Consider the following 12,972-nt stretch of genomic DNA (forward strand, 5'->3'; position numbering starts at 1 on the left):
CCCGCGAGGGTAGGATGTGGAGATTGCCTCTTTTCACCTGTGAGGTGTCGATCCTAAGGTCAGCCGAAAGATTAAAGAGACGAGAAAGAAAGTTTTGATACAATAGCTTAGTACAGATAAGTGAAGCCCAGGTATACTGAGAAGCTGTGGCACAGTACTTTACAGGCCTAAATCCAAACAAAAAAAATGAATAAATGTCTGGGGAGGTTTCATGCTCTTATTTGCATCTTTAACCCTTTCGAGACGGTGGAGTTTTCGTCTTAGCACAACTGCTGTACTGAGTCCCAAGAGACTCTTCTTTCTCATGGTACGGAGCATTTTTGGAGGGCATTCGTTTAGAAGGGTCTGGCTGAACCTTTTTCGACCCCTCCACGCTGGGACTTCGCATCATCTCGGGCTCCGAGAGTAGTTGTGCTCCCTCCTTTCCGGGTTTACGACCATACCGGTGGCATTGGTTCGCGGTCAACTTATGTATTGCTCATATGTATTTAGCAAATGGATAATTGTTGCTAGCACATGAATTACAGTCTTTGAATTGAATTCCTCATTTATTCCTGAGCATTGTCAAATTTTAAATGAAGTTCTAAGGCCAATATAAACGCATTTAATGCAGCAACAATTTCCATGTTGATTTTTATACATAACTTGAGATATAAGTTAATATTTATCGTAGAATTTCGTTTAAAAATTGTAAACGCTGCTCAAATGACAAATAATTCAATTCTTAGTTTATTTTTCTTGAGAAAAGAACAAATATTTATTTCGAAACGTGACTGAATAAACCATTGTATGACCGCTGTCCCTTACCGCTAAGAGGGGTTATAAAAGAGGAGGGGTCCGGGTACCTGCTCCTGGATTCTGATATTCCTGAAATATATTTCTATTCACTCATGTATATCAATTCCTTTTATATCTTTTGAAGTAGGGTGGCATAGAACATTTAATGTGCAATAACTAAATGCCTGTACTTATTATGGTATGAAAAATCATTTGAGGAATTAAAAATTTAAAAAATGGATTAAATCTTAGTGTCTAAAAAAAGTGGTGTGCTGGAAAGGAAATTTTTAAAACATCCTTTTTCTTTTTGATATGAGGAAGATGTGGACTGTGTAGGATACAAAAAGGTGCACATTTCATTGCCATAGATTAGCAGACCGTCACCCAGCATGGAGCTTAAAGATATATAAAGGTGTACGACTTACACGAGACAATACAGCTAGACTAGAGGAATAATGAGCACCTTGATGATGACCTTGATTATCTTGATGCATAGTTAGGGCTGGTCAAAGACATTTTTCCTGTGTGCGGCATGGTATCTTTGTAAGTACATTGCAGTGGAGAGGTTGAATAGAAATACACACCTATTATGTAAGCGTATTATCATGATACAACTAGGGCTTTGACAAGGGAATTGTATTCTAGGAAACTACAGCTGGCGCGTTATACCTTCGAGGCTCCTAGGTCCACCTCCCGGGACTCTACCTTCCTCTACCCACCCAAATTGGACCCACCCAGAGGATTCTCTGATGCGATTGAGCTGAGTGAAGCCGAGTGTGATTTGGACTCTCGACATTTCAAAGGCCCTGGCCCATCGATGCCAGTGCCCCATCAGCCCATGCTAAGGGACCGTCGGCCTCGTGACTTCACGATTGCAGTGTGAAGTTGTACTGGATGAGATGGTTGTAAAACTTCTTTATTTTCATTCTTGACTGTGCACCTGTTCCAACTGCAGTTGATGTTAGGAGGATATGGAAACGGAACTACTTTCCTGTTCTCGTATATATTTTGCACAAAGCAATGAAAAAAGTTGATGTTGTGATCCCTTCAAAGATTATAACCAGTGTGGTGACTGAAGTGATGCTCATTATGTGGAAAGACTCCTTCAAGGAGAGAATCCCTATCTATAAAAATGTACAATATATACATGTGAAACCCAAATGATCCAATTTTTGGGTTATTTTGTCATATATTTTTAAATTTTCCAGTACAAACAATAAGAATGATTTTTTTTCTAAGAAATTCTAAGATGTGAACTTCAGTACTGCCATGTGGTGAAGACAGCATGAATCTGAGTGCTAGTCATCTGTATGGTTGTGTTTTTTTCATTTTTAGTAGCTAGTCAACATTGACAGAGCTTATTCTTTCTGCTGCTGATTGGAGAATTCTCTGAATATCTCTCGTGCCGTGTTACACTTCCTTTAACATGTTCTATCTCATAAATGTTTTCAACCCTTGGGGTCCCCTTATTCCCTTGCGGCATTCCATGAAAAATGTTTGTTGCAAACTTTTCAAATTTTACAATACTGAAATGCGATGCAAATGCATTGAAACCATGTTATGTTTGTGTTCCCATGGTGGATTTGTAAACTTGAAAAGGCTGTATTAAATTGTGAATTGAAGGGGCCCTCCATATGGTGCAAATGAACATTTTTCCATATTTGTCAAAGTAGATGACCAGGTATTCATCAACAGTGTATACATACAATGGACTCTGCTATTCTATGTTCGATGTAAATCTGAACGTTGTTTGCAATGCATATGGTTGCCAAATTATATGTTTATGTTAAACTGAGCAAATCATCAAAAGTTTGTTTCTAGTCTCATGTTAAATTATTTTCATGATGGCGGTAAGTTACAAATTTGGTGAGACATTGAAAAGTATCTATTGTGTAAATGACAAAAATAAAGTGACGTACTGCATACTACTTTGTGATTCTCCTTCATTTGCTGGATCTCATCTTTTAATGACGTGGATAACACTTTTCCATTTGTAGTGAATTTTAAAATAAGCAGGTAAGTGACTGGAGAATGATCCTGTGCTTTCCCAACATATCAGTTGAGTGAGCTTTTTTGAGTCTTTGACCTGATGTGGGCCTCAACTCTCTCACTTTTTAGGTCTTTTCTCACCTTGTGTCTTCCATAGCGTAAATTCTTCCATTGCTGAAAAGTTAAGTGGAAGTTTTGAGAAAAGTTCACTCTGGTGCTGAACATGGGTATGTGTGGATGGGTTTGGAGCACAATACAGCATTTGTTATTTCCAGCATTAGTGTGATATAAATGAATGATCATTTGGCCCCTAGATATCATAGTAGGTAATTAAAATAGCAGTGATTGAAGGCGTTTTTAGGAACTGTGTATTTATTGATGAGGTAATTTTTAAGAAGTTCAATGAATAGAATTATAAATTTGGCAATTTTAAAATTTGATGCATAAAAGAGATAGAAATGCAGATATTTTCACACAGCTTGGGGCGAGGCCTTTTGGGGCTTTAGCCCCCCAAATTTTTTTTCCTTGAAGCAACTGCTCAAGATACATCCCCTTAAGAGACACATTAAGAGGCATCCCCTTATGTCCAGGGGAACTTACCCGATGACTTTCTCTAAACTATGAAAGGATGTGAACAGAGGTTAGGGTTTCATAGTTGAAGTTTTCTCAAAATCAAATATGTATTTTTATTAACGATATGCTACAGCCAGTACCCTAATTTTGGATTTATGTTTAAATACCAGTTGGATCTTGGAAAGAAACACCAAGAGTATTATAACCATATGCCAATGGAGACCAAAGTATGATGGCCATAATGACTATGGTCATAGATGATTTAGGTGGGGCCCGGAGGCATTTTAGACAAAATTTTTAAAATGGTTATCATTGCATTTGTTTTATTTTGTGTATTATGGTGCCTCTATCATTTTATTTAATATTAATAACTTTCATATCAAAATGAGAGAATATTTTCCACAATAATTGCTGTATTCTGTTTTTTATCTCAAATATGAGAAAACCTGTCAGACGCTTGTGCTCCCCTCCAAGGGTGGGGAGAAACCCGGTGTTGGTATTAGCCTACTCTTAACAAAAGGCATCAAGGGGATCACAGCTTAATGTCCCAACCAACGGCTGTTGTGCTATGCTTGAAGTGCCCTTCACAAGGCACTCAAGTAGACTCCGGGCAGCTTCTGAAAAATCTCTGCCACTGTCGGGATTTGAACCCGGCTCGATTGGGTAGAAAGACAACGCTCTTGCCACTACACCAATGATACTTGTAGAACATAGATCATGCAATCAAATACGGTCCTTATTTCATTAAAGCCTGAATCACACGGTCACCTCTTCTATCCCTTCCGAGGGACAGCTCCCGCGATTGCTCCAATGATGGCAGAAAAATGACCGTTTCGCGCGACTATTTTCCTTGATGAGGGAAGGCAATCCTATCCCTTTTTCCATCACTCACCACGTCCTTTTTTCCGTCGCTGAAACCATCACTGGCACCGTACTTCAGCCAGTTGGAACGATCGGCTGCTAACAGTGATTGTAACGCTACGCTTGGCTTTTAATTGAATGACAGTTTTATGTACCAAAAAAGAGACGTTGGGAATGACCTGTGGTTCAGAAAATTATGGGTCGAGCTATCACTGTTTTAGTCTCTGAAAATCTATCGCATGAGCTATTATTCTGAGGGACGGAAAAAATTATTGTATGATTCAGGCTTCAGCAGTGATGGGATATCGATGTTCCCCAAGCTACGAACATGCTCAATATTCTTCATTGGTACTTCTTTATGGATTGCGGGAAAACCAAATGCCTCTACCGAGATGCCGCTTTCACGAAGCTTATTTTTTTCAAATTGCGCTTAATAGCTTTGTCGATTGATTATGCACCGATACAGTGATCTTAAAGACGCATTTAAAATACGTGCCGAGCAGAGGCGTGACTATAGGAGGAATGCGGGGATAGATCCCCCCAGAAGCCTCAGAGAAATAAAAAAAATATTTAAAACTATAATTGTTTAGTTTCGGCACTTAATAACTGCATCTGCTTAGAGTTAGATTATTTATTAATGATGTGAAACGTATTTTCAGGCATGTTACTTTTCAAAAATTTTCCCGTTTTTTTCCCTGTTGCCTGGGGCGGGTTCGCCTCTCCAGGTCCCTCCATCACCCCTCCAAAGCATATTTCTAGTTACGTCACTGGTTACGAGGCTATCTAATTAAAAAAATCATCACCATAAAAAATACTGAGCATATTCATGTGCTATGAGTATTTTTCAAGCATTCATGCAGTGCTTATGCTCGAGTAAATATAACATATCAGCAGTTAAGGTAGCCAAAAGGACGTCAATGTTTTTTCACCTTTTTTCCTCAGTCTCTAACTATGGATAGTTAACAATAGGACAGGGGATTAGGCAAAGAGCTACCTTCCGAACTTCTCTACGTGATAAATAAAATGAATAGGAAATTATTTACACCGATTCAACCTGAAACCTAACTTTAAGGGTCTCAGAAAAGTAGCGTTTTCCTCCTGCGTGCAATAATTAAGGCAGAGCTGTGATCTATCGTCATTCTAATGAATAGGCATCGATTGCTTTATTCTCGGATTTCCTCCTAAGATTATCATTTGCAGCGACGAGGTTTTTTGAAATATTGTATCGGTATCGAAAACGTTCACGGTAATTTAGACGCTCGATCGACGGAATACCCGAGACGAATTCACTTATGACACCCATGGTCAGTAACTACTAGATATTGCATAGAAATATCGTGTATGGATCACTGGAGATGCTTTAGGATAATCTGATAGGCTGTGTACACAAAAGGTGTACATTAAATATTCCAAACCGAGAGTAATTTTAAAGTAAAATTATAAAAAAATAGCTAGTGAGCGATCAGATTTTACTGAATGGTATTGTTGCGGTAAAGTTTCTGTTGTAAGTTTTCGAGGCGTTCAGATTCGCAATGGGGTGGATATATCCTGGTCCCGTCCGCGTTGTCATTTTCGATGGCAAAAAATGACAATGCGATCGCCAATCAAAATGTCAACGCGGACATAACCGGGAAACCTACCCCACTGCAAATAAGTACGGTAACTATGATATTACATATATATTCTATTTTTTAAATAATTATTAATACATTTTTTAACTAAAAGAAAATGAAGCAGTAAATTCATTTTGCTTGATTAAACTTTTGGGAACTGTAAAGATTTTTCCAACGGAATAAAATCAAGGAAACAAACGTGGAAAGACTTCCAAAAACGTCATATCTATGCAAGGGCGGATTCAGAATTTTTTTCTAGGGGACACAAGGGTGTGAAAGCCAAACGATCTACTCATATGTGTGATTAAATAAAAGATTCAACGATTAATGCACGAAATATTCTCTTTTTTTAATATGAAAGTTTTTAATATGACATGAAATGATTGAGGCTCCGTAATACACAAAACAAAACGAACGTAATGATAACTGTATTAAAATTTTCGTCTGTTCTTTAAGCGCCTGGCTTGAGGAGTGGGCACGTGCCCCCGTACTCCCCCTAGATCCGACCATTCTATCTAATTCTATCCCCATAAATCCGACTATTCTAATCTATGGTAAATTGCGGAATGAAGTGATAATCCTACGGCCCAAGTTCCCCACTGCCCTGTCCCTAGGCGACGGACGAAACATATTTATCAGGCATTCTCGCTATCCTCGATCGATTAGGGATTTACATATAATAGTTGAGCAAAATTGGCTTCAGTATTCTGACATGTGCCTCCGAGGGGTACGCTTGAAAATTTTTTTTGCGGATGAAAGGTCAGCCTCAGAAAACTTCCTTACTGAACTTCGTGAGGAATTCTCACTCGGGAGACTCACGGCGGGAGATGAGATTTTCTCCCGCACTCCGTCGTAAAAATCGCGGGTCAAAACGTCTTCCAGCGTGGGCTTCAAAACCCTCTTTGACTGGTAGGGGAGAAGGCCTTCGCTCAACGCTCGCAGTGTTTGTTATTCTTTGTAGCGAGCGCGTGGCTCAGAGGCGTAACCAATTCGGCGTCAATTCGGGACTTAGACAATTTTCGGTTCCCATGCGGAAAGATTTTTCTCTACGAGACTGTACTATGAGCCCTGACATTTGCAGGGAGACTTCCCTTTAATTGAAAGGTTTTCTTGACTAACGATATCCTTCTTTTGATCTCAGAGGAACAGTCGATATTTTTCTCTAGTATGAAAACCTTGGCAAGAAGATGGAACAACCTTATAGGTCATATCTTGAGACATGATGGCCTGATGAAGACAAAAGTCGAGGGAAAAGTGGATGGCAAGAATGGAAAAGGAAGACCTGGAGTGAAATATATGAAACAGATAAAGAAGAATGTGAAAGAGAAGAAATACGTAGGTGTGAAAAGGTAAGCTGATAGGAGAATCGAGTGGAGAGCTGCGTCAAACCAATCTTAGGATTTAACATTTGCAGGGAGACTTCTCCTTAATTGAAAGGTTTCCTTCACTAACGATGACGCTGATGACAGTGATGATGATGACGCAGCCCGAGGAGCAGAACTCCACCAAATTTTCTAATCTCATTCCGCCTTTGCATATATTCCTTATTTAAAACTTACTAACTTAGGTTACTTTTATTTTTTCCATCACCATGGTTTTTGTTTCCTTGATATTTCATTTAACGTATAGTATAAAAAAATATTATTTTGAATTTCAAGCATGGGACATTTTCCTCCATATATTGCTCAGGTTGAGAAAGAGGGTACTGCTTCGAAAGCTCCGAGTTTTATTTTTCCCTTGTGAGGTTTTTCTTTTTATGTTTTTGTGTTATAGTGATAGTGACTCGCTTTTGAACCATTACGATTATGTGCTACATGCGTCACTGTTCCATATCAGTGTGTGTATGTATATGCATATTAAAAAATGGATGAATCTATAAATTACATCAGACCTCGGTTATGGCCAATAGTTTATATTATAAACTGTCCAACTCCGTCAATGTTGATAATGACAGTGTGTACTGCCGAAACCTGGGTCGGTATTAAAAACTCTTGTGGAACATACAAAAGTGTATCTTCATTATGTATCCTGTCAACAAGTTCCATCAAATATCGCCTTCCAACCTTAAGCTGATCCACCAATGTTTGTAACTTATATTACTAATGCATTATTTTGACGAAATTTATGCCAGAGCTGAACGTTTCGGTTACCTTTATATTCCATTCTTAGACATAAAACGTGACTTAAGTTTCAACGACACATTGTCAACTTTAAGTGCTCTTACATTATCGCAGCTCTCTGAAATAAACATTTCATAGTCAGGGGTTGGGGAGGGAAATAAATGATTTAAGGGATACTCAGGAGATGCGTGGTGATTTTTATATTTTTGATTTAATCATTATATGATAGTTATAATATGATTGTTTCAGCCAACAAAACTCAGTATAGGGGATGAGGTGGAAGACAATTACATAATCATACGTCAAAGTGACTCCGATAGAGTTCAACTCACCGCACTTATGAAAATCTGCGGAAAATCATGGGATTCTTCTTCTCCATGAAAAATCTTTACTTTCCGCAGAAACATTAAATTATAGTTTCGCTAATAGTGACCCACGCCGCCCTAGTGACGGCGTTGGGATTTCTCTATCCTACTCCTTCCATCCCTATCCCTAACCCTGAAGGCGTCGTCAGGCTCTCATCGTGGTGACCTCAGGAGTGTAACCCCGCGAGCTCGCCCTCGGCACAAGTTTCCGCTGAACTAACAAATACATGGGATTTATATCCTCAAATCACTATCATGGTTACTGGTATTTCAAATTTTGCAAAAGATTACTTTCGACGTTATTAAAAAAGTTTTAATATTATCCCTCATCAGAGGACTGAATTCACAGCCATTTGTCTCACGTGGACACCACCACAGTCACTACTCTTAAGGAGCAAATGTTATTTCTAGAAATAACAGCTAAAAACATAAAAATGAAGTAAGATATGCAGCAAAACAAAGACAATAGTGCAAAAAACGGCATTCCTCGCCGTCTCGGCTATGATTTCTATGCCGTCCGCAAATCGCAGGAAAAGCACTTAACTTTTCTTGTTGGACGTTGGCACTTGAAGTCTCCTCTCTGTAATTTTTTGATGGCCTCCTCGATGTAAACACTACTTTGAGGTAAAAAAGTATTCCTTAATATCAGTGATACATTATTAAAATAAGCACAATTGAAAACCTATTAACAATTATAATGCTATCCCCATTAGAATAAATATTTATTTTTTTGTAATCGGTGGTAACGTGCCTAGAGAATTAATTTATAATAGTCTTTTTAACCATTGCCTCCATGCCAAGAAATATAAATAAACATTTGGTTTCAATCGACTCAGAAGTTTTCAGGTTTATTGCAAGAAAACCTCTATTTTTTTATGAACTCTATGATAATCACGCAGCAATTCATAATTTACAATTATTTTCGCCCCTTATGGAGCTTACCTCTCACGAGATTGGATCAAATTGCGATTCAGCGTGTGTGTTGCGTACAAGAGATGCGTATTCGAAGCACATACCAATTTTAAAACTGCTGGTAACTCCTTCTGTTAACAGCTCTCTTGTGCTCCCAGCCAGGTGATAGAATAATCTAGCTCATCGTTCTGAGGTCCGTCTTGTTCTTATTTGTTTTGGTAATGAGCTAGAGTCGTATTCACGTGAGAACGGGGAATGTAATAAACGTAGAATCTTTGAACCCAATGGATTCTCTCGCCCAGCTGCAAATCCGAGTAACTTTATCCAGTTAATTCGCGGGGAAAGTTCCAGACCTTTCTTCGCCTTTTCTTTTTACCTCTCAACGGCCGTAGCGCTGAGAGGATTATGTTTTTGACACCGTTGGAGATATGAACTCATTATTCAAATTGTAATGAACGATTAACTTCTTCGATACGATATTTCACATAAATTTTATCAATTAAAGCGCTTCATATAAAAATTTTCTCATAAATTCCAAACTTAAATTTATTTTAGGTTTAACTCAAATGTTGTATTGAGTATTTCTGCGATTTTGAGATTAGAAATCCACCGACAGTTACAGGCCCGGCCGAAACGGATTTTTTAAATTTCAAACCCCAGCCTGCTAGATGTCGGTTGGAAATGTGTTTCTATTGCAATTATATTTACTCTCACTCATTGTCAATATTAAAGCCATGGGCATGAGTGGTATATGCCTCAAACCTGGAATTCACTGAAACACCCACGAGAACGGCGGGCTGCGAGGGACACTGAAATTTTAACTCAGGGATTTTAACTTTAAATGGGATTTTGTGCTGATGAAAGAAATTATTTAGTGAAAAATAAAAAAAACCTATGATGATATTTGAATGAGAGAACTTGCTTGTGAGTGGATACCGCAGTGAAATAAAGTGTGACTGAGAGAATGTGATTTTGAATGCATTTGTGAATGGTAGAGGTACTGTTGCATTTTGCTGTCGAATTCGGGTAGTGCGTTGTAGAAAGAAGTGTAGTGTATGTCCCCCTCAAATCCAACTGCGTCCTCAACGTGGAGAGGGGGTGTAACAGCGAACAGTCATGCTTCAACGAAGTTGTAAAGGAGGATTTATAGGGAGGATATACAGAGGAAAATTGTGTTACGAAATCGCAATCCTGTTTAGCTGCTTCTAGTCGGAACCAAAATTATTAATAATTTTTAGGTCAAAAACGCACCATTTCTAAACGACAGACACTTTGAGCTCAGTGCTCCGATTGGCTGCGAGTTTGTCCTGTTGCCGGAAGCTCTGGACGATTCATGACTTCGAATGCTTTACCTGCCCGAGATTGCGATGTGACCAAGGCATCGGCAACCTGGCAAACGCGTGGCCAATCTGAGAGCTTGGCTCAAAGTTTTAATAGTTTAAAAATTATGTGTTTTCGATCTAAGCATTATCTGTAATTTTGGTTCCATCGCCATACTGTCGTTTCCAAAAGTATGTGGACACCCACGAGCCCCACTTAACTGATGTGTTAGGGTCGGTAAAAACTTGGAGGTTTGGCACATGAAGTGGCCTACATCTTTCACCAGTACGCCAGCAATAGCCGACGAGGGCGGACGCGGGGGCGACCGGGCTAACGAGACCGGAGTCAAATGCCCTTGCGGATAGAATACACTGAGGATACTCACGTCCACGCACAGCCTGGGCCGTCGGAGTGTTTTCTTGCGAGTTCCGAGGCGAGGATTAACTCTCTTCAGATTCATGTTTGGACTCACCGTGAACACGGAATGTGCATGTGGCTCTGTAGCTGCGTAGGATTACACGCGCATTTGTTGCACTGAAGTTATGGGGAAATCAGATCAAACTGCCACATTTTGTTTGGGGGTTTTCTTGATTATTTTTTTGCAGAATTTGCGAAGTAATTTGATTTAATTCAAACCGCGTTATTTTTTTCGAAATCTAAAATTAGTGAACTAGATTCCACGCATGACTTTTCGCTGGCTAATGCAGTTGGTCACGTAAGTGTATGCACTAGAGCAAATACACAGTTCCGTTTGTCAAAATTTACAGTGCCTCAGTTTTGTAAATTTCAAGTTATTCATTTTTATGTAATCATAGCATTTATAATTCTCGTTGTGAAATCATCCTGCAATATATTATTTCTCAATTCCATCAGTAATGAGTTATATTTTTATTTAAGTGTGCATCTTATTTTATTTCAATTAAATTGCATGATGTGACAATATTTCACATCAAGTACCTACTGTGAGAAATTAAAATTTAATTTACCTATTTATATTCTAAGATATTTATATTCTTTCTATACACCTTGCAGAAAAAATTATGTCACCTAATCTTTCTATTATCTTCTAATCTCAACCTTTTCTATTATCTATTTCTAAGTGTGCATCTTGTTAATTTAAATACATTTTAATCATACTGCCATATTTAAATGAAATTATTATCTGCTTAATACATGAGCTTATGTGAGAACTGGTAGGTTTTCTAACAGCACTTCGTCTGTCGTATGGGACGTTAACCCATGGTCCTCTTGGCGCATTTCGTTAAGAGCAGGCTATTGCCGACGCCAGGTTTCTCTCTACCCTTCCCTTCTGAGAATGGTGTATACATACCAAAACACCACTGACATCACCATCATCAGCACTGAAGATATTGGGAAAGTCTCCGGACGAAAATTCGGCCTACAAACATGCAGACCTCGACCCGGCGGAACCCTGAGAAGAATTCACTCAAGTCATTCACCCGAAAAAACTCAAAATTAATGTGGATATAATAAGGTATTGAGAAATAATCTCCGGGAGAGACATCGATGCGGCCGTGAAACAAGTCAACTCAATTACTATGTTTTTTGCGGCAGTTTTCTGTAAGTATGATATCAAATAATTTACCAAATTAGCAATCTTACAGTCTATTCCTTGCACAAGTGAATACTCTATGCAGTGTTCCTTATTGGTGGATGATAAACATCAGCAACGGGAGATTCTACCTTCACTTAACAGATTTTGAGGGGGATACTACGATACTGTTGGGAAATAGTGCACCAATCTGATGCAAAGTGTCAATATCCTCGTCAGTATAGTCCTTCCCTTTCTCTATCTTACTGGAAATGCGGTGTTTTGTCCAGGCAGTCCTCCTAGCCTGGGCTATTCAGCTGTCCAACGTTCTGTTACTCAGCTTCTGTGTATGCGGAGTGGTACTCCCGTCCTTTGTTTTTCCGGTGAGGGTCCTTCACCTCCGCCTTGATCTCTTCCTTGGTGGCAAGTCCTCCTCCCTGCCAGTGGATGAGCAAGGTCGTTTGTGTCGGTCGTGGATGGACGGCTTCTCTGCTGCCTTCTTAATGTCCTCTATCTTACTTGTAATTTATTCCATACCGTTTATATATGACACAATATTTATGCTTCATTCACTCGATATTACCGCCGAAACGAATGTCTACTTTCACTTTTCCCGGTTTGGACTGCGACGACAGTGCTTACCATCGTAAAATGGGAAATACGAGTTACACGATGGATATGCGTTCACGCGACGCTTTTTGCCTACGCATGTAACGGTCAATTTTGTGCTATACTACGTTCAGACGACATTGATTGCTACCTGTGTCCATACTTGTGAGCATAGAGTTTATATTACTATAGGAGGCTCCACTGCGGGGCAGTTGCCGCGTTAATGTGAAACCGGTTCCGCGCATTAATTCACACTCTTAATAAACTTTAGTCATCAGTGG

At 39.2% G+C, this 12,972-nt stretch overlaps 1 protein-coding gene across 1 annotated transcript in view; it reads left to right on the forward strand.

Moving 5' to 3' along the window:
- LOC124170892 (Down syndrome cell adhesion molecule-like protein Dscam2) overlaps positions 1 to 2,705 on the forward strand; it is a 507,776-nt gene extending 505,071 nt beyond the window's left edge. Inside the window, exon 35 of the mRNA XM_046549919.1 lies at positions 1,423 to 2,705. Within this exon, the coding sequence (XP_046405875.1) occupies positions 1,423 to 1,660 (238 nt within the window). The 3' untranslated portion in view covers positions 1,661 to 2,705. The remainder of the gene's footprint in view (positions 1 to 1,422) is intronic.
- Positions 2,706 to 12,972: the final 10,267 nt, after the last annotated feature.

Source organism: Ischnura elegans, chromosome X, assembly GCF_921293095.1.
Source record: "Ischnura elegans chromosome X, ioIscEleg1.1, whole genome shotgun sequence".
In the NCBI taxonomy this organism is placed as follows: Eukaryota; Metazoa; Arthropoda; class Insecta; order Odonata; family Coenagrionidae; genus Ischnura; species Ischnura elegans.